The 21,864-nt window shown below is 33.6% G+C and overlaps 1 protein-coding gene across 1 annotated transcript in view; it reads left to right on the top strand.

Moving 5' to 3' along the window:
* The window catches only part of ERCC6L2 (ERCC excision repair 6 like 2), a 135,221-nt gene that overhangs the window by 21,131 nt on the left and 92,226 nt on the right, over positions 1 to 21,864 (top strand). Inside the window, exons 3-4 of the mRNA XM_046022877.1 lie at positions 4,710 to 4,829; positions 19,339 to 19,532. Of these exons, the coding sequence (XP_045878833.1) occupies positions 4,710 to 4,829; positions 19,339 to 19,532 (314 nt within the window). The remainder of the gene's footprint in view (positions 1 to 4,709; positions 4,830 to 19,338; positions 19,533 to 21,864) is intronic.

Raw genomic sequence — 21,864 nt, 5'->3', positions numbered from 1 at the left:
TCTCTTTCCTCTCCTTTCCTTTTGTTTCCTTTCCCTCTCCTTTTCTTTTTTTTTTCTTTCTCTTTTTTTGAAAAGATTTTATTTATTTATTCCACAGAGAGAGACACAGCAAGGGACTAGGAACACAAGCAGGGGAGTGGGAGAGGGAGAAGCACGCTCCCCGCTGAACTGGGAGCCCAATGTGGGGCTCGATCCCAGGACCCTGGGATCAGGACCTGAGCTGAAGGCAGATGCCCAAGGACTGAGCCACCCAGATGCCCTGTTTGGTTGGTTTTTGTTGTTGTTGTTGTTGTTGTTTTAAAATTTAAAACATGGGGCATGAATTCAAACCCTGAGATCAAGACCTGAGGTGAGATCAAGAGTTGGATGCTTAACTCAGTGAGCCACCCAGGCACTCCAAGGTTGGCATTATATCTTTCTTAAGCATTGGTAGACTTTATTGGTGAAGCAATTTGACTTTTAGTTTTCTTTGTGTAAGGTTTATAATTATGTATTGAGATTTAATATTTTATGAAAATGTAAATTTTATGTTTTTTCTTGTGTCTGTATAGATAAGTTCTGCTCTTCATTTCTTCCAAATTTTTAGTTATTGGCATGACATTATTTATTATGTCCTTTGTGTGTATGTGTGTGTGAGTATTTACCTCTTCTTGTAGTTTTTCTACTTCATTAATTATCTAGGGGCTTTATCACTTTTTAAAATCCTCACTAGAATGATCATTTGGCTTTGTTGATCCTTTTTATTACATGCTTTTCCACTTATACATTTTGTTTATAATTCTGTTTTTTTTTTGTGTTATGTTTTCTGTATTATTATTATTATTATTATTATTTTTAAAGATTTTATTTCTTTATTTGACAGAGGGAGAGATCACAAGCAGGCAGAGAGGCAGGCAGAGAGAGGAAGAAGCAGGCTCCCTGCTGAGCAGAGAGCCCGATGGGGGGCTCCATCCCAGGATCCTGGGATCATGGCCCGAACCTATGGCAGAGGCTTTAACCCACTTAGCCACCCAGGTGCCCCTATTAATTTTTGAAATAGATTCTTAGATACTTTATTAGCAGCTTCTTTTCTTCCTAATATAGGCATTAAGTCCCTAAAACATGATCTTAGGCTGCAGTTTAATATGTAATTATTACTTATTATTGTTAAACTCAAAATATATTCTAATCTTAATTGTGAAATTAGAAGTATATTCTAATATACTTTATCTTATATATATATTTTTAAAGATTTTATTTATTTGAGAGAAAGAGAGAGAGGATGGGAGGTGAGTCGGGGCACAGGGAGAGGGAGAGGGAGAAGCAGAGGTTCGATCCCAGGACTCTGAGATCATGACCTGAGCTGAAGGTAGTTACTTAACCAACTGAGCCACCGAGTCACCTGTTATTCTAATATGCCTTAAAATATATTTCTTCTTTGGGGCACCTGAGTCGCTCAGTCCTTGGGCGCCTGAGTGACTCAGTCGTTAAGTGTCAGCCTTTGGCTGAGGTCATGATCCCAGGGTCCGGGGATTGAGCCTGGCATCAAGCTCTCTGCTCAGCCGGAAGCCTGCTTCTCCCTCCCTGCCCTGCCCCCCTCCCCCTCCCCCAACCCCAGCGTGTGTTCCCTCTCTCGCTGTCTCTGTCAAATAAACAAAATCTTAAAAAAATAATAATAAAATTTATTTCTTCTTTGAAGTATATTTCTTACTTTATAAATATTTGTGGATTTTCTTCTTAAACTTTTGTTATTTCTAATTTCTCACATTAAAGAACATATTCTGTATTTCTGTAGAACCATATTGAGATTTGCTCCATGACCTTATATGGTGCTTTGATAAATATTTCATGTGTATGTTATTAATTTTTTAAAAGATTTTATTTATTGGGGCGCCTGGGTGGCTCAGTGGGTTAAAGCCTCTGCCTTCGGCTCAGGTCATGATCTCAGAGTCCTGGGATCGAGCCCTGCATCGGGCTCTCCACTCAGCAGGGAGCCTGCTTCCCTTCCTCTCTCTCTCTGCCTGCCTCTCTGCCGACTTGTGATCTCTGTCAAATAAATAAAGTCTTTAAAAAAAAAAAGATTTTATTTATTTGAGAGAGAAGGCATAAGTAGGGAGGGTGCATAAGGGTAGAGAAGGAGAAGGAGAGGTGACTCCCTACTGAGTAGGGAACCCACGCAAGGCTCAGTCCCAGGATCCTGAGATCATGACCTGAGCTGAAGGCAGATGTTAAACCAACTGAGCCAGCCAGGCACCCCTCATATGTATTTTAAATGAAACTATGTTTTGCAATAGTGTGCAGTATTTGATCAAATGTTCATTAGGTCAAGTTTGCTAACCATGTGATTCAAATATTCTGTTTCTTTACTGATTATTTTGTTTCTGAGTCATTTCAAAATCTTACCATTATGCTATGGATTTGTCTACTTTTATTTCAGTAAGCTGTTTTTTCTTTGCTTAACAATTTACACTAGTTATAACTTCCACATGAATTAATTTTTTAATCAATAAAAACAGCTATATCAACTTTCTTTTGGTTTTTGTTCACATGTCTTTTCATTTTTTTACTTAACAACTTTTCCTATTCCTTGTTTTAAATGTTTTTTTTGTGTAAATGGCATATATATTTTATGGACCTGGTGATCATCGTTTTTAATTGTAACATTTAGTCCCCTCCATGGAATGTGCTTTCTAATTTATATGGATTTAAATCTACTATTTTATTATTGTTCTTTATTTGTTGTATGTTACCTATGTTTATTTTCTTCTTCTTTTTTGCCTCCTTTTGGATAGATTATTTCATATTATTCTGTTATCTCTCTCTTAATAGGTTACTACTTACACATTGATGTATTTTCCTTCTAGTGGTTACCCCAGAGATTACAACAAACATTCTTGACTTATAAAAAATTCTAGTATAAACTAGTACTTTTATTTCCTCCTGGACAGTGTAAGGACACCAGAATATTATAATTACACTGGGCCCTTTCAGACTAAACTGCATGTATTGTCATATCTTTTAATGCTTTTATTTAATTTCAAGAAGACAGTTTTGTTCAGTAATGTTTACATATTTATATTTTCTATAGATTTACATTTTTGTTGTTCTTAAGTTTTTCCTGCATCACTGAGCATGTACATCATATAATTTTCCTTGTGCCTGAAAACATTCATTAATTATTTCCTGTACTGTGCTCTTTTGATGAGGATTTTGTTCAGTTTCTGTTTGTCTGAAAATATCTCCATCTTTATTCTTGAATAATATCTTTACTGGGTATAAAACGAGGTTACTTTTATTTTCTTTACCATCTTGAAAATATCTTTCGACATATAGTGTCTTTTGTTGTTTTTGCTGCCAGATCAGCTATGTGTCCAGTTGTTGCTTTTTGGTAGATAATCTATTGTGTTGTCCTTGTGCTACTTTTAAGATTTTCTTTTTGGTCTCAAGTTTTGAGCAGTTTTTCTATGCAACACCTACTTGTGGATTGATAATTTATTCATTTACTTATTTATTGGTTTGATGTTCTTAGTGGATCGGGAATATATGGCTTGACTTTTTTTTTAATCAGCTTTTAGAAGTTTTCAGCTTTTATCTCTTCAAATACTTCTCTTACACCATTCTTTTTCTTTGTCATTTGGGATTGAGATTGTAGGTAGCCATTCTTTTTGAAATTTATTTTATTTTTTTTAAAGATTTTATTCATTTATTCATGAGAGACAGAAAAAGAGAGAGAGAGAGAGAGGCAGAGGGAGAAGCAGGCTCCCCACTGAGTAGGTAGCCCAATGCTGGACTTGATCCCAGGATCCCAGGATCCCAGGATCATGACCTGAGCTGAAGGCAGAGGCTTAACTATCTGAGTCGCCCAGGTGACCCCATTCTCATTTTAAAAACACTGTTTTTTTTTTTTGTTTTTTTTTTTAGTTTTTCCAATCTCATATTTTTTTCTTTAGGTTTTAATATTTATATGATTTATTTTTCTAAAGTAATGATTCTCCCCCCATATGGATACCTCAAATACTTTCCCCAATCTTTAAAATAACTCTGCAAATATTTATTTTTGCATTTTCATGTATTTTTACAGTTACGCAAAAAGGTTAACTCACCTAAGTTTACATAATTTCCAAGCAACTAAGGCTGAAATTTGAACCAAAGTCCAATTGATTAAATATTTCTTGCTCTTCATTATGTGAGGTAATATTTCCTTTATTATGTCTCTTTGTCTTTCTTACTTGGTATTTAGAGAATAGCTGTTATTCCAAGTGGTGTGTGTATTGATGAATTGTCTTAGTCTATCTTAAAATAACACTCTGTCATTCCATCTGTAACTATTAGGTGAACCGAAGTACACAACAGGGAAAAAAGAGTGTATATAGTTTATTCTAATAGAATATATGAAGAGATAGTTTCCGTGGAGAGAGACAGATAAGAAGGTAATGTCCCAATTGATGAGATCAAGAAAGAATTCATTGAGTAGGTAAAACTTACCACGGAAGTGATAGCCATGTGAGAATTCTTTTTCACCGTACTCAGGGTAAGGTGTACTGTACATTTGTTAATATATATAAAGAAAACCAATACTACTATTTCATGTTGTTTATCCCTGTAACAAATTTATTTGTATATACTCAAATTTTCACTAATTGGGTAGTCAGTCATGTAAGCCATAATAATTTGTCCATCTTGAAACATTTATACAGTAACTAAAAAGTTTTTTTTTTTTTTTCTCCTAGGTTATTTCATTTTTGGCTGCAGTTTTGCATAAAAAGGGAACTCGTGAAGATATTGAAAACAACATGCCGGAATTTTTACTAAGAAGTGTGAAAAAGGAGCCTTCTTCTATAGCAAAAAAGGTAAGATGTTTAGGAACATAAAGCTCATGAAGCTGGTATTGGAAATGTATATAGAAACTTGTACACAGCATACATTATAGCATAAATTCAAAACACATAAGTTAAAGACATTATTAAAATATTTGTTTTATAAACCTCATTCTTAAAGGATTATCAGTTTCATCCTCAAATTAAGTATGATTGACTCAAAATGGCAAGATACAATTTTAGCTTAAATTTTTTTGGAGGTTTTCAGTCTTTTTCTTGGCTGGATTTATATGACTTACTTTCATTAATTTGTTAAATTTCCATAAATGTGTGTATAAAGTTAATCAAAGTCCATTATATTGTTTTTTTTATTTATGTGAGAATGAAAGGGAGCCATTGATATTGATAAAAAAGGTATGTCATTGGTAAAGTTGTTCAGGAGAATAATTATATCCTGAAACTCTGAAACAAATTCTTCCTACATGAGGACTGTTGAAGTTGGAATTAGAAAGACTAAGGTCTAGGCGTGTCTTTGTTTCTGCTCCTGTCATTATGAATGCTATTCATGTCTATATTTCAGCTTTCTCCGTTGTAAATACATGTTTATAAATATCTCATGTATGATTCATAAAAAGTAAGAGATTTCTAATAAAATAATGAAATGCAAGAAAAAGTATACTTTTGTGTCTGACTTTTATATTCTCAGAAAACTGGATAGAAATAAAGATGAAGTGATTTTATGAAATCTTTATTTTCTTATGGTAATGAAATCACTTTCTACAAGTCAAGTTTTAAATAGTCTCATCTATACTAGAGTCTTATACATAACATTGGTGGGGCCAATTTACTATTGTCAATCATTGGGGCATTTTAGTGCAAAATTTTGAGAATTATTGGCTTATGGAATTATTATTGCTTTAAAAATTTTTATTATTTTTAAAATTATAAATATATCCTATATCAAATTTAATTTGATCCTAAAGTATGTAATTCTTTTTTAAGCATATTTTTTTACCAGAGTCATTTTATTTTATTTTTATTTTATTATTTTTTTGAAATTCAATTAACATATAGTGTATTATTAGTTTCAGAGTTCAGTGATTTATCAGTCTTATACCCAGTGCTCGTTACATCATATGCCCTCCTTAATGTCCCTCATTCACTTACCCTGTCCCCCATCCTACTTCCTCCCCAGCAACCCTCAGTTTGCTTCCTATAATTAAAAGTCTCTTGTGGTTTGTCTCCTCTCTGATTTTGTCTTGTTTATCTTTCCTTCCCTTCCCCTTTAAAGCATATTCTTAACGTGTCTTTAAATCTTCTCGAGTTCAAAGACTGTTTGTAGTCCTATTTTCAGTTATTTGATTCTAAATGTCACTACAGAATTTATTAATATTTTATGTCAGTTCTGGTAATTAACAGGGCAGAGAAAGCAGGGAAAATTAATACTTTAAATAGGTAAAGATATTAATACATAATATATATTTCTAATACATATTTATTTACATTTATATATTATATGGGCACATATGCATATATATGTATATATATGTATAATTCCTTGTTATAATGAACAGTGCTATTTTTCTATCTCTTTCAGTTCAATTCTATTTATTTATTTATTTATTTATGATTTTATTTATTAATTTAATTGATAAAGATGGAGACAGCAAGAGAGGGAACACAAGTAGGGGGATTGGGAGAGGGAGAGAAGCAGGCTTTCAGTCTAGCAGGAAGTCCTATGTAGGGCTCCATCCCAGGACTCTTGGGATCATGACCTGAGCCAAAGCAGATGCTTAAAGAGTCAGCCACCCAGGCGCCCCCTTCAGTTCAATTCTTAAGTGTTTATTTTTAATCTTTCTTATATTCTAATAAATTTCACTTAAGTTGTGTATGTTTTTTTGAGTACCACTGTGGCTACATTTCATAGTTTTCATTAGGTGGGCTTTTCATTATTGTTTTCTAAATTATCTGTGGCTTTATAGTTTTTCTCTTTTACTAAAATACTATTTAAAGTAAAGTTTAAAATTTCTAAGTAACTAGATATTATTGGGGTATGGAGAATAATAGGAGTATTTTGCCTTTGTTGTTGATTTCTACTTTGTTGTTCAGGTACTACTGGCTTTATTTGTACTTTTATTTTATTTTATTTTATTTTTTTTGTGGCTAAATCCCTGGTCAGGTGTTTTTATGCTGTGATGTTACATAGTCTCAGTTATTTTAAAAATTTTGCAAGGATTTTGCACATTATTTGTTATTATGGCCACATAGGTCTAAATATATCTGTTTAATCAAGATAATTTGATAATTGTAGTGTTCAAATTCTTAATACTATTTTGTTTTGTTTTTGTTCTATTTAAACAATTAAATTCTGAGAAAAATATATTAAACTTTCCTGCTATGTCTTTTCAGCTTTCTCATTTCTTCTTTTGTTTGTACTACTTTTTGCTTACTTAACAACTTCAGTTAATTGTTTCTAAAGTTTTATGTACTTCTATATTACTGTCATACTGGGTTGATAGTTTATCTATATGTAGAATTCTAAGTTAAAAATCTTCTTTCAAACTTCACCAAAATAATTTTATTTTCTTCTGTCACTCCATATTGTAGATGAGGTTCCAATACTGAACTGATATTTTCCTTGGATAGGAAATTTTATTTTTGTTTGAAAGTGTGTAGGAGGGGCGCCTGGGTGGCTCAGTGGGTCAAGCCTCTGCCTTCGGCTCAGGTCATGGTCTCAGGGTCCTGGGATCAAGCCCTGCATCGGGCTTTCTGCTCAGCAGGGAGCCTGCTTCCCTCTCTCTCTCGCTCTCTGCCTACTTGTGATCTCTCTCTGTCAAATAAATAAATAAAATCTTTTAAAAAAAAGAAAGTGTGTAGGACTTTTTCTTCAACCTTGAAATTTATAAATTTCCTCAGCCGCAACACTCACTATGATTTCTGAAGAAGTTGTGCTTTGGAAAAGTATATACAGTACTTTATATAGGGGAAGTGGAGTGCTGCTTCTCTGAAGCAGATGATTGGCCTAATTGCTTCCCTTTTAATTACTCTGCCATTACTTTGCATTGTTTTCTCAATTTCCTTTTCTTATAAGTCATGCTAATATATTAAAACAGCTGATTTTTATATATTGATTTTGTGTCCTGCATATTTACTGACTTTATTTTACTGAGTTCTAAGAGGTATTTGTTTTCATTTATGGCATCTTTAGGTTTTTCTACATGTAATGTCATGTCATCTGCAAACAGACAGTTTTACCTTTCCAATTTGAGTGTCTTTTATTTCTTTATTTACCTAATTGCTCTGACGAGGACTTCCAGTCCTATGTGGAATAAGCTTTGTAAGAATAGGCGTCTTGTTACTGATATTAGAGGAAGAATATGAAGCTTTTGACTGTTGAATGTGATATTAACTGTGGGTTTGTCATATGTGGTCTTTATTAAGTTGAAGTATGTATTTTCTGTGTCCAGTTTGTTGGAAGTTTTTTATATAAAAGGATGTTAAATTTTGTCAAAATTTTTTTGCATCTATATGCATCTATATGATTTTTACCCTTCATTTTGTTTATATGATGTATCACATTTTTTGATTTGCATATGTTGAACTATCAGTTCATCTAAGGAATAAATCCCACTTTGATCATGGAGTATGGTCCTTTTACTGTTGAATCTGTTTGTTTCATATTTTGTTGAAGATATTTGTGTTTCTATTCATCAAGGATATTGGCCTTTAATATTCTTTTCTTGTGATACCCTTGTCTTTGATACCAGGGTAACACTGGCCTTGAAAAATGAGTATGGGATTGTTGAGAAGGATTGACATTATTTTTGAAATGTTTGGTAAAATTCACTAGTGATGCTGTCTGGCCCTGGACTTTTCTGTGCTGGGGGGTGTGTTACTGATTCAGTCTCTTTACTGCTGATTTGTTCAGATCTTCTTTCTTCATGATTCAGTCTTGTTGGGTTATATTTTTCTGGGACTGTATCCATTTCTTCTAGGTTATCTAATTTTTTGGTATATAATTACATGATTTCATATGATCCTTTGTATTTCTTATCACTTGTAATATCTCCTCTTTCATTTCTAATTTTATTTATTTGAATGTTTTCTCTTTTTTTTCCTATTCTAGTTAAACTTTTCTTTTAATTTTTTTAAAGATTTATTTATTTGACAGATAGAGATTACAAGTAGGCAGAGAGGCAGGCAGAGAGAGAGAGAGGGGAGCAGGCTCCCAGCTAAGCAGAGAGCCCGATGCGGGGCTTGATCCCAGGACCCTAGGATCATGACCTGAGCTGAAGGCAGAGGCTTTAACCCTCTGAGCCATCCAGGTGCCCCCCCATTCTAGTTAAACTTTTGTCAACTTTATCTATTCAAAGAACCAGCTCTTAATCTCAGTGATCTTTTCTAGTGTTTTTCTAGTCTCTATTTCATTCATTTCCACTACCATATTTGTGATTGCCTTCTACTAACTTTGGGCTTAATTTTTTTTTTTTTTAAGGTTTATTTATTTTAGAGAGAGAGAGAGCATGCATGAGCAGGGGTGGGGATGAGCAGAGGGAGAATGAGAGTCAGTCCCAAGCAGACTCGACACTGAGTATGGAGCCTGACGGGGGGCTTGATCTCACAACCCGGAGATCGCAACCCTAGCCAAAACCAAGAGTTGGACGCTCCATTGACTGCACCACCCAGCTGTTCCTTGTTCTTTTTATAGTTTCTTGAGGTATAAAGTTAGGAGGCTGTTTATTTGTGATTTTTCTTTTTTCTTAATGTGAGTCTTCGTTACTAAATATTTATTTTTAGAACTCCTTTTGTTGCATCCTATAAGTTTTGGTTTGTTGTGTTTAAATTTTTATTTGTCTCAAGATTTTTTTTGGTTTCCTTTTTGATTCCATCTCTGACACCTTTGGTTGTCAGGAGCATATTGTTTAATATCCACATATATGTGGATTTTTTGTTTTCTTCTTGTCATTGATTTCTAGTTTCACACCATTGTGTTCAGAAAATATGTTTGATATGATTTAAATCAAACATTTATTAAGACTTGTTTTGTGGCCTAACATATTATCTGTTCTAGAGAAAGTTCTATATGTGCTTAAGAAGAATATGTATTCTACTGCTATTAGGTGAAATCTTGTATATATGTCTCTTAGGTCCATCTGGTCCAACATGTAGTTTAAGTCCGATATTTCTTTACTGATTTTCTATCTGGATGAGCTATCCGTTGTTGAAAGTAGGGTGTTGGAGGTCCCCCATTATTATTATATTGCTGTCATTTTCTCTCTTCATATCTGTTAAGTTATAGTTAGATGTTCCGATGTTGAATATAATATTTACATTTGTTATGTTCTGTTAATGCATTGATCCCTTTATTATGATCTGATGACCTTCCTTGTCTCTTGTTATAGTGTTTGGCTTAAAGTCTATTTCTAGGAAAATTTGCTTTTTTGTATTTTGGAGAAGTTTTCTTACATAGGTATAGGATGGATTCCTCAGTTCTTCAAGTATGTCAGTTTTCATCTAATCTTACACAGTTCTACTCTTAGACAGGTTATCTGGCAGCACCACTTCCAAGCATTTTATACTATTATGATTTATTTTTATATTTGTTCTTTTGTTTCAGTTGGCATCAGTAAATACATTTGTTTAGTTAATCATTTGAACTGGAATTTCATAAAGCTTTTAATGGGATTACCAGTGACATCCTAAATTAATTCCTCAGAAGGAAATTCAAACAAATACTCTGTTTTTATGTGATGAAATTCTTAAAAGATAAATTTGTATTCATCCAGTTAAAATTTTGTGCATTTTTAAAAGATAGCCTACGAAATAGCTAGAAAGGAAATAAAATTCCTTTATATTTATTATGTTAATGCCAGAATTGCAATGGAATCCTGAAAAATTAATGTTGGAACTCCTTGAAAAACAAATCCTTTTAATGAATCAAATGTTACAAATTAAGGAGTGGTGAATTTGAGGTATTTGTATGTTATATGATACATCGTAATTACATATATTTTGAAACTTTTCAAGTGTGAACAAATCATCTAAAAATGCATGCAATAGATGTTTCTTGCCAGGAATAAATTCCGAAAAGACACAAAGTATGCATTTCAAATATTAATTCTTGGAATGAGTCTTTAGATTTAGGCCTTTAGGATTAGAATTCAGTCTTTAAGAAAATCAAGGTAAATTAATTTTAAAATATTGCTCTCTCATATGATAAAGCTTTCAGGTCTTACTTTCAAGTCTTTAATCCATTTCAAGTTTTGTGTGTTGTATAAAATAGTAGTTTCATTCTTTTGCTGTGGTTGTATAGTTTCCCCAACACCATTCATTGACATGACTGTCTTTTCTTATTGGATATTTTTGCCTCCTGTATAATAAATAAATTGGCCATGTAAGTATGGATTATTCGTATTAATGTGTCTCTTGTTATGCAGTAGCATACTGTTTGATTACTATAGCTTTGTAAAACAATTTCAAATCAGGGAGTATAATTCAGCTTTGTTGTTCTTTCTCAAGACTGCTTTGACTATTTGTGGTCTTTTATGGTTCTATATAAATTTTAGGATTGTTATATTTCTATGAAAAATGTCATTGGAACTTTATAGGGATTGAATTGAGTCTGTAGATTGCTTTGGGTAGTTTGTACATTTTAATAATATTTGTTCTTCCAAACCATAGAATGGAGTATTTTTCCAATTTTTGTGTCTTCTGTGGTTTCTTTTTAAAAAAGATTTATTTATTTAATACACCGAGCCTGGAATCTGATGCTGGGCTCAGTCCCAGGACCCGGAGATCATGACCTGAGCCAAAATCAAGTTGGTCACTCCACTGACTGAGCTACCCAGGTGCCCCTTCTGGGTTTAGCAGTGGCTTGTAGTTTTCAGTGTCCAGGTCTTTTGGAAGGGATAAATTTAACCTCCTTGGTTAAATTTATCCCTAGGTGTTTTACTCGTTTTGATGTAATTATAAATGAGATTATTTTTTCATTGCTGTTTCTGATAGTTTGTTTTTAGTGTATAGAAAAGCAACAGATTTTTGTATATTAATTTTGTTTCTTGCAACTGTACTGAACTTGCTTATTCTAACAGGTTTGTTTGTTTATTTTTGTGGAGTCCTTAGTGTTCTCTATATGCAATATCATCTCATAAGCAAACATTGACAGTTTTCTTCTTACTTTGCAACTTGGATTTCCTTCCTTTCTTCCTTTCCCCCTTCCCTCCCTCCTTCCTTCCTTCCTTTCTTCCTTCCTTCCTCCCTCCTTCCCCCTCCCTTCCTCCCTTTATAATTGGTCTGCCTAGGACTTCCAAGATTATGTTGAATAAAAGTGGTGAGAGTGAGCATTCTTGTCTTGTTCTTGATCTTAGAGGAAAAGTTTTTATCTTTCACCATTGAGTATGATATTAGTTGTGGCTTGTTATATGGCCTTTATTATGTTGAAGAACTTTCCCTCTATACTTACTTTGTTGAGAGTTTTTATCATAAATGGTTGTTGAATTTTGTCATCTATTAAGATGATCATGTGATCTTTATTCTTCATTTTGTTAATGTGGTGTATTATGTGGTAGATTTGCAGATATTGAACAGTATTAACATTCCATCCTTGCATCTCTGGAACAAAAACCACTTGATCATGGTGTATGATCCTTTCGATTATTTCTGAATTGACTTTGTTGATATTTTGTTGAGGATTTTTGCACCTATGTTCATCAAGGGTATTGACTTTTAGTTTTCTTTTGTCGTGGTGTCCTCGTCTGGTTTTGGTATCAGGGTAACGAAGGACTTGTAAAATGAATTTTCTCCTATTTTTTAGAAAGTTTGAGGAGAAAAAAAAGTTTGAGGAGGATTTGTATTGACTCTTCTTTGAATATTTGGTAGAATTTGCTATTGAACCACCTGGTACTGGATTTTGTTTGTGTTTTGTTTTGATTACTGATCAAAAACAAAACACAAACAAAAAAATCAGTAGTAATTCATCTTACTAGTAATTAGTATATTTAGATTCTCTTTTTCTTTGATTCACTCAGGGGGTGTTGTAGTTTTTAGAAAATAGCCATTTCTTTTAGGTTTTCCAATTTGTTAGCACATAATGGTTCATAGTACTCTCTTTTGAGTCTTTGTATGTATGTAATATCAGTCAGTAATATCTCCTTCATTTCTGATTTTATTTGAGCCCTCTGTCCTTTTTCTTGGTGAGTCTAGCTAAAGTTTTATCAGTTTTATATTTTCAAAGAAGCAGCTCCTAGTTTTACTGATTTTTTAAATGTCTTTTTAGTTTCTATTTTATTTATTTCCATTCTGATCTTTGTTATTTCTTTCTTCTACCAACTTTGGACTTTGTTCTTTTTTCTAGTTATTTGAGATGTAAAGCCAGGTTGTTTATTTGAGATTTTTCTTATTTTGGAGGGGTAGGCATAGATTTCTGTGAAATTCTCTCACAGAACTACTTTTCTACAGCCTATATATTTGGTATGTTTTATTTCCATTTTCATTTGTCTCAAGATATTTTTTTATTTCTCTGTTGACCTTTGATTGTTCAATAGCATATTGTTTATTTTTTAAAATTTTTATTTAAATTCTTTTTAGTTAACATACAGTGTAATGCTGATTTCACGTGTGCAGTATAGTAATTCAACACTTCCATACAATACCCTGTGCTTACTACAGCAAGTGCTCTCCTTCTCCATCACCTATTTAATCTACTCCCCCCACCTCCCCTCGGGTAACCATTAGTTTGTTCTCCAAAGTTAAAACAGTATATGTCTTGTCTCTTGGTTTACCTCCTTCTCTCTCTTTTTTTCCTCCTTTGCTTGTTTGTTTTGCTTCTTAAATTCCACATATGAGTAAAATCATATGGTATTTGTCTTTCTCTGATTGACTTTGTGTAGCTTAATACTCTCTAGTTCCATCCATGTTGTTGCAAATGGCAAGATTTCATTCTTTTTTATGGCTGAATAATATTCCTGTGTGTGTGTGTGTGTGTGTGTGTGTGTGTGTGTGCTTCCATAATTTGGCTATTGTAGATAATGCTGCTATAAATATCAGGATACATCTATCCCATTGAATTAGTATTTTTATATTCTTTGGGTAAATATCTGGTGCTGGATCATAAGATAGTTCCATTTTTAACTTTTTGAGGAACCTCCATACTGTTTTCCAGAGTGGCTGCACCAGTTTGCATTCCCACCAGCAGTGCAAGAGGATTCCCTTTCTTCATATCCCTGCCAACATCTGTTGTTTCTTGTGTTACTGATTTTAGCAATTCTGACGGATGTGAGGTGATATTTTAGTTTTGATTTGTATTTCCCTAATGATGAGTTATATTAAGCATCTTTTCATGTGTCTGTTGACCATCTATATGTCTTCTTTGGAAAAATGTCTATTCATGTGTTCTATTATTTTTTGGGGGGGTATTGAATTTTACAAGTTCTTTATATATTTTGGATACTAACCCTTTATCAGATGTCATTTGCAAATATCTTCTCCCATTCCATAGGTTGCCTTTTAGTTTTGTTGATTGTTTCTTTCACTGTGCAGAAGATGTTTATCTTGATGAAGTCCCGGTAGTTTATCTTTGCTTTTGTTTCTCTTGCCTCTGGAGATATATCTAGAAAAAAGTTCCTAAGGCTAATGTCAAAGAGGTTTTGTCTATATTCCTTTCTAGGATTATTATGGTTTCAAGTCTCACATTTAGGTCTTTAACCCATTTTGAATTTATTTTTGTGTATGGTGTAAGAAAGTAGTATGGTTTCATCCTTTTGCATGGTGCTGCTCAGTTTTCTGAACACTATTTATTGAAGAGACTGTCTTTTTCCCATTGGATATTCTTTTCTGCTTTGTTGAAGATTAATATAATACCATAATATTAATACCATATAGTTGTGGATTTGTTTCTGGATTTTCTACTCTGTTCTATTGATCTGTGTATCTATTTTTGTACCAGTACTGTACTGCTTTGATCACTACAACTTTGTAATATAACATGAAGTCTGGGACTGTGATGCCTCCAGCTTTGCTCTTCTTTTTTTTAAGGTTGCTTTGACTGTTTAGGGTCTTTTGTGATTCCATACAAATTTTAGGATTTTGTTTAGCTTTGTCAAACATTCTTTGGTGTTTGATAGGGATTTTGTTAAACATGTAGATTCCTTTAGGTAGCATAGACATTTTAACAATATTTGTTCTTCTGATCCTTGAGCATGGAATGCTTTTTCATTTCTTTGTGTCATCTTCAGTTTCTTTCATCAGTGTTTTATAGTTTTCAGAGTATAGGTCCTTAATCTTTTTAGTTAGGTTTATTCCTAGGTATCTTACTGTTTTTGGTGCAATTATAAATGGGATTAATTCTTTAATTTCTTTTTCTGCTGCCTCATTATTGGTGTAGAGAAATGCAACAGACTTCCATATATTGATTTTGTATCCTGTGACTTTACTGAATTAGTTTATCAGTTGTAGCAGGTTTTTTTGGTGGAGTTTTTTATATGTAGTATAATGTCATCTGCAAACAGTGAAAGTTTTACTTCTTTCTTGCCAATTTGAATGTCTTTTATTTCTTTTTGTCATCTGTTTGCTGTCACTAGGACTTCCAGTACTGTATTAAATAATTTTTGAGAATGGACATCCCTGTCTTTTCCTCATAATAGGGGAAAAGCTCTCAGTTTTTCCCCATTTAGGTTGATGTTAGCTGTGAGATTTTCATATATGACCTTTATTATGTTGAGGTATATGTCCTCTAAACCTACCTCGTTGAGGGTTTTTATCATAAGTAGCATTTGATTAATCTCTACATGTTTGTGAATTCTTGAGTTTTCTTTTTGTAATTGTTTTCTAGTCATACCTTTTTGGTTGAGAGATGCTTAATATGATTTCAGTCTTTTTAAATTTATTAAGGCTTGTTTTGTGTCCTAATGTATGATCTATACCAGAAAACAGGTGCACTTGAGAAGAATGTATATTCTGCTGCTTTGGGATCAAATATTCCATATATATCATTAAGTCCATCTGGTCTAATGTATCGTTTAAGGTGCAACACATATTTGATAAATTTCACTTTCTAATTTTTTTACTGTTCTTAATAATTGATTTACTGTTTGGGTGCGTGGGGGCTCAGTTGGTTCAGTGTCTGATGCATGATTTTGGCTCAGGATATGAATTCATGGGTCATCAGATCAAGCCCCAGGTTGGGCTTCATGGTCAGTGGAGAGTCTGCATGTGATTCCTCTGCCTCTTGCTGCACTCATGTGCATGTGCACATTCTCTCTCTCTCACTAATAAATAAGTCTTTAAAAACATTAATTGATTTACTGTTCATTTTATTGTTTTACTTATATTTTCTACAAATATGTTTACTTGTCATTTCCATTTTCACCCCTTATTTACTTTTCTTGTTTAATTGAAAGATTTTATATTTATTGGTTTGCTGTCCATTAATTTAAGTGATATTGGCCTATAATTTTCTATTTTTGAAGAATGTCTGGTTTTGGTATAATTTTTATGCTGCTTTTCTAAAAAATGATTTAGATAAATCCATGACTAGAATGGATTCTAAACTTAAATTCCCATATGTTAAATAGCCACAGCATTCCAAAAGGAAAAGTTACCAGTTATACATAATAGTGTTTAAATTAATTACTTTTGGCATTTTTAAAAGAATTAATATTATAGAGGTAATTATGGGAATATTTTTTAGAACTTTGAGTTATATAGCAAAAATTTCAATTTTATGGTCTGTAATTTCTCTCTATATAAAGATACATATTATTTTTCACTTTAATATCTCACTTCCTCCTGCGTGAGACCTTTGCTTTCGTCCTGTTTGTCTGTTGTTATTCTCTGAATATACATTGCTGTTCCTAACCTGGCACTGACATGCATGGTTGCATTTATTATTTCATTTATCACTTGAACACCTTTGTTTTCTAAATGCGAGAAAAAGGTCTGGAGTTGCATGGTAAATGAGAGCTATATTTATCACAGTCATGGATTTTCTGAATTATAGTACCAACATGATTTTTAATGGTGGTTACAGATTTTGGAATTAGACAGACTTGGGTTTTGAATACTTATTTTGCCATCTAATAGCAATATGATCTTGGGTGTGTTATTTAACATCTCTACACCTCAGTTTTTTCATCTCATCTCATTCTCTAGAAAGGAAATACTAAATATTCCTACTAGATAGCATTTTTTTGTAAAGTCCTTGAATTAATATTTGTCAACTACTTTGCCCAGCCCTTGGCACACAGCAAGTACTCAATAATGATATGATAATTATTGTGAATATTATAACTTGCCTACCATAAAAATCATTGCACATGAAAACCATCTTTAGGTATTTTGTACAGTCCACATCACATCATCCTCCTAAGACCATAGTGCATGAAGAATCAAACTTTAAAATCACGGCTTTCAGTAATTGAGATAGATTTGTTGAAAGAGATAAAAGTAATTTAGTATTCTCTAGTTGAACAATTGAACGTGACCTCTGTTGATTTTACTAATATTTAAGTGAGAAATTTTAAATTATGTTTGTATTAAATTTTAGATCTAGTTTTATAAAATTGTTTCTTATCTTCAGAATAACAAATACAGTTGCTTTGTGTACAGTGATTTAGCAACCGGACACTGCTTTCCATTTTATTGTTTTGGCATCTTTTGCTTAAATAAGGCTAGTTAAATGAAATATTCACAGCGTGATAGTGAATACTTTACATTCTTCTTATACACTTTCTCTGGACTTCGTACATGGCATAACTCAGTTCTCTGACTTTTTCTAGTATTAAAACAAGTTACCGGACCATTTTATTTATGTTTTGCAATTTTAAGGACCAATAATAAGAAATATCTTAATTTTAAAACTTTTTGAATCTTAGGGCTGATTCTAGGAGTCTTTAGATTCATTGCCAACTTTGATGAATGATACCTGAAGTGGAAAACAGCTTAAAGTGAGCAATGGAGTTTGGACCCATCGTTTTCATCTTGTAATATACAAAAATGGGGGAGGGAATGAGACTATACTTGGATTAAGTACTTGGATCCCAAATTTTGTATTTTTGAAGGTAGGGGAATAATGGAATTCATAGGATAAACTCCAAGCCAAAAGGCAGAAGTATTTGAGGTGAATCAAGTATGACAAGAAGTATTCATGTGTGTTTGATGATGGGGTGGAAAAAGGAACTTTCACACTGAGTCCGTTAATCTTTGTTCTTTTTTTCTTCTTTCTCTTTCCAAGAGTCAGCTGTCAAATGGCCTACCTGAAATATTTCACAGAAGCAAGAGCAGGATTTAGACTAGTATTGTGTTATTTAATTTTTTGCTAAACTGAAAATTTTCAGTATGTTTAATTGGTTCATCTTTATCAAATAGGACAAATATAAAGCTTTAGGGAAGAAACTTGTAACATTATTAAATATAATAGCTCAGAAGTAGTGATAACAGTAAGAAATAAAAACATGAAAAAATTAAAATGGGTAATGTCAACACAATTTGGGGTTAGTTTATGGGGAAGATCGCTAGAACCCCAACATTGATTCAAGACTACAACAGGTACATTTTGTTAATCTTGATAAGGACTACTTTGATTGGAGGTTAGGACAGAAGTCATTTATATGAATTCAAAAGAGAACAGGAGGAAAGTAAGTAAGAGCAATTAAGTATTGATAATTCCTGAGTATCATTGCTAGAAAGGCAATAAAGTTAATGGGGAATAGCTAAAGAGAGATATAAGGTTAAGGAAGGGGATTTTGGTATTGTTTTGGTTTTTTTTTTAGCCCTGGAAATATTAGGACTTACTAGCTTGTGGATGGATATGGTCCATTAAAAGGGGAAAGTTAGATACATAAGGGAGATTCGGGCAATTTCTCCAGCATTAACTTTAGGTTGACAAGAAGTGATGGCAGCCACTGTTTAAGTTTAGGGTTTGTCTTTAGATAAGAACATGGTTAGTTGATCCATGGTAATGTGTAGGAGAGCAGAATGTTTGCAAATAAATATAGATAGATTACTGATCTAATGAGAAAAGAGGTAGGGGATTTCTTCGAATTGCTTTAATTTTTTAGTGAGTTTTCGAGGTCTTCAACTGACAGTATCTGAGAAAACGAGAGAGGAATTGTACTAAGGGTGTACAAAGGAAAAAGAGCTTCAGAAAACCATATATTTCAAGAAAAAACCTGACCTGCTTTACATGTTTGTACTACCCACTTGGCTCTTGAAGTTATTATTTGGATCCTGATTAAACTCTTTTCTCTGTTTTGGAGAATTGTTTCTCTCTAACCTCTCAGTCCTTTTTCCGGGTGGTAGGGGAGGGGAATAAAAACAGTTTTTCTTTGGACAAAGTTAGATATCTGTTTTATTCTAATAAAAAGATAAACAACAAAATATTTTTTGATGGTTTTTTATATCCAGATATATCCAGTCACTAAGTTGTATTTATTTTTATTAATTGCAGTGCCAAAAATGAAAGAAAAGGACTGTTGATATTCTAGATTTCACTTTTTTCCATTTTTTACAAAAATATATCATAATTTTGTTTTTCTTCTTCTTTTAGATGTTCTTAATAGTTGCTCCTCTTTCTGTCCTCTACAACTGGAGGGATGAATTGGACACCTGGGGATATTTCAGAGTCACTATTTTACATGGTAACAAAAAAGACAATGAACTGATTCGTGTAAAGCAGAGGAAATGTGAAATTGCTCTAACAACTTATGAAACACTACGTTTATGTCTGGAGGAACTTAACAGGTAATGTGAATAATGGAAATGAGTGCATTAATATTCTGTTTACACCCATTGTATTTATCCCTTTATATAGTGATTTTTTTAAAGTTCTAAATATTCCTTAGTATAATTTCATTTCATTTCAGAATTACTGAAATACTTTATAATAATTTATTCTCTAAAAGGGAAAAACCTGTGGGGTGCCTGGGTGGTTCAGTCAATTAAGCATCCCACTCTTGAATTTGGCTCAGGTAGTGATCTCAGAGTCATGGGATTGAGCCCTGTGTCATGCTCTATGTGGGTGTGGAGCCTGCTTAATATTCTTTTTCTCTCTCTCTAGCCATCTCCCACCCTGTCTGAAAACAAAACAAAACAAAACAAAACCTGCATCAGATTTTATACAGTCTGTTCTATTTCCTTTATTCTATCTCCAAACAATGCATGTTAAAGAGGGGTAATACTGTCCTAAATTTTATGCATATGTTACCTCTAGACTAAGACAGCAATTTTCATAAATGATTTTAATTATGGGAATCTGTTGCGAATGTTGAGTGGCAAAAAATACATATACATACTGAGAATCAGGGTTCCAGGACTGTAAGTACCCAAAAGAAATGAACTGGCTTATGCCCACCTGAATCTTAAGATTTTAATGAGGCATCTAGAGCTGTAACTATAAAGCCATGTGAGTGTTATAATATGTAACAGAGGGGGTGCCTGGGTGGCTCAGTTGGTTAAGCCGCTGCCTTCGGCTCAGGTCATGATCCCAGGGTTCTGGGATCGAGCCCCACATCGGGCTCTCTGCTCAGCAGGGAGCCTGCTTCCCCTCTCTCTCTCTGCCTGCCTCTCTGCCTACTTGTGATCTCTGTCTGTCAAATAAATAAACAAAATCTTAAAAAAAAAATATGTATGTAACAGAGAATGTTGTGGGAGCACATAAGGGACCTAACTCTGTTGCAGTGAGGAGAGTTGTCAGGGAGCTTCCCAGAGAGGATGACCTATGAGCTGAGTAAGAATTGAATTATGGTAAGAGTTGAAGAGTAGAAGGGTAATGCAGGAAGAAGGAGCAAAGAGCATTTGCAGAGGCCTTCAGCCCACAAACATCACGGCCCACTTTTGAATAAGTGAAAGCAGTTCTGATGCTTTCTGTATCTCATGGCTGCAGCATATGTGTAAGAGGGAAGTGGCTGGGAGACAACTGTGTGGTAAGCAAGAACAGATTATAAAAGATATTGAAAGCTGTCTGGAAATTAGAGGTCTTTATTCTTAGAGTAGTAAAGTGTCCTAGAGATGTTTCCAATGAATTACTAATAAAATTGATCAGATTTGCATTTTGTAAGTAACATATCTGCTGTGTGTGCAGACAGAGGAGAACCAAACTAAATGGACCAAGATAACTTAGGAGGCTTATTATGAGCTAAATTGTGTCTCCTCCAAATCTGCATGTGCAAGTCCCAACCCCAAGGACATCAGAATGTAACTGTATTTGGAGATAATATTTTTAAAGAAGGAATTAAGTTTAAATGAGGCCATTAAGGTAGCCTAGTCCAATCTCTCTGGGATCCTTAGAAGAGAAAGAGATACTAAGAACTTGAGTGCACAGAGGTTGGGATACATGGGGACACAACAAGAAGGCAGCCATCTATAAGCCAAGGAGAGAGGCCTCAGAAGAAACCAAAGCTCCCAACACTTTGGTCTTTGGATTTCTAGTCTCTAGAATTGTTGTGTCTGGCACATCATAATATATATATAATTTTTTAAGATTTTATTTATTTATTTGACAGAGAGAGATCACAAGTAGACAGAGAGGCAGGCAGAGAGAGAGAGAGGGAAGCAGGCTCGCTGCTGAGCAGAGAGCCCGATGCGGGACTCGATCCCAGGACCCTGAGATCATGACCTGAGCCGAAGGCAGCAGCTTAACCCACTGAGCCACCCGGGTGCCCACATCATAATATTTTTGCTCATCATAGTATTTTCGAGATTAATCCATGATATTGAATGTATCTGTGATTGTTCTTTTTTAATGCTGAGGTGTATTGCATTTTATGAATATATCACATTTTATTGTTACCCATTAATTTGAGGATGATATTTATATTTGGGTTTTCCAGTTTTTGGTTATTATAAGTAAAACTAAGGAGTATTATTGTAGAAGCCTTTTTTTAAGCATGCATTTTCATTTATCTTGGGTAGACATATTTGCATTTCCTGGGAATGGAATTGTTGGGTTATGTAAATCTAGGTTTAACTTAGAAGAAACTGCCAAACCACTTTCCTGAGTAGTTGTACCATTCTATTCCAACTAGCAATCTATAGGACTTCAGTTGCTTTATATTCACCAACACTTGGCATTATC

This window comes from Meles meles, chromosome 11, assembly GCF_922984935.1.
Source record: "Meles meles chromosome 11, mMelMel3.1 paternal haplotype, whole genome shotgun sequence".
NCBI classification, from domain to species: Eukaryota; Metazoa; Chordata; class Mammalia; order Carnivora; family Mustelidae; genus Meles; species Meles meles.
This window is presented reverse-complemented; position numbering and strand designations above follow the sequence as displayed.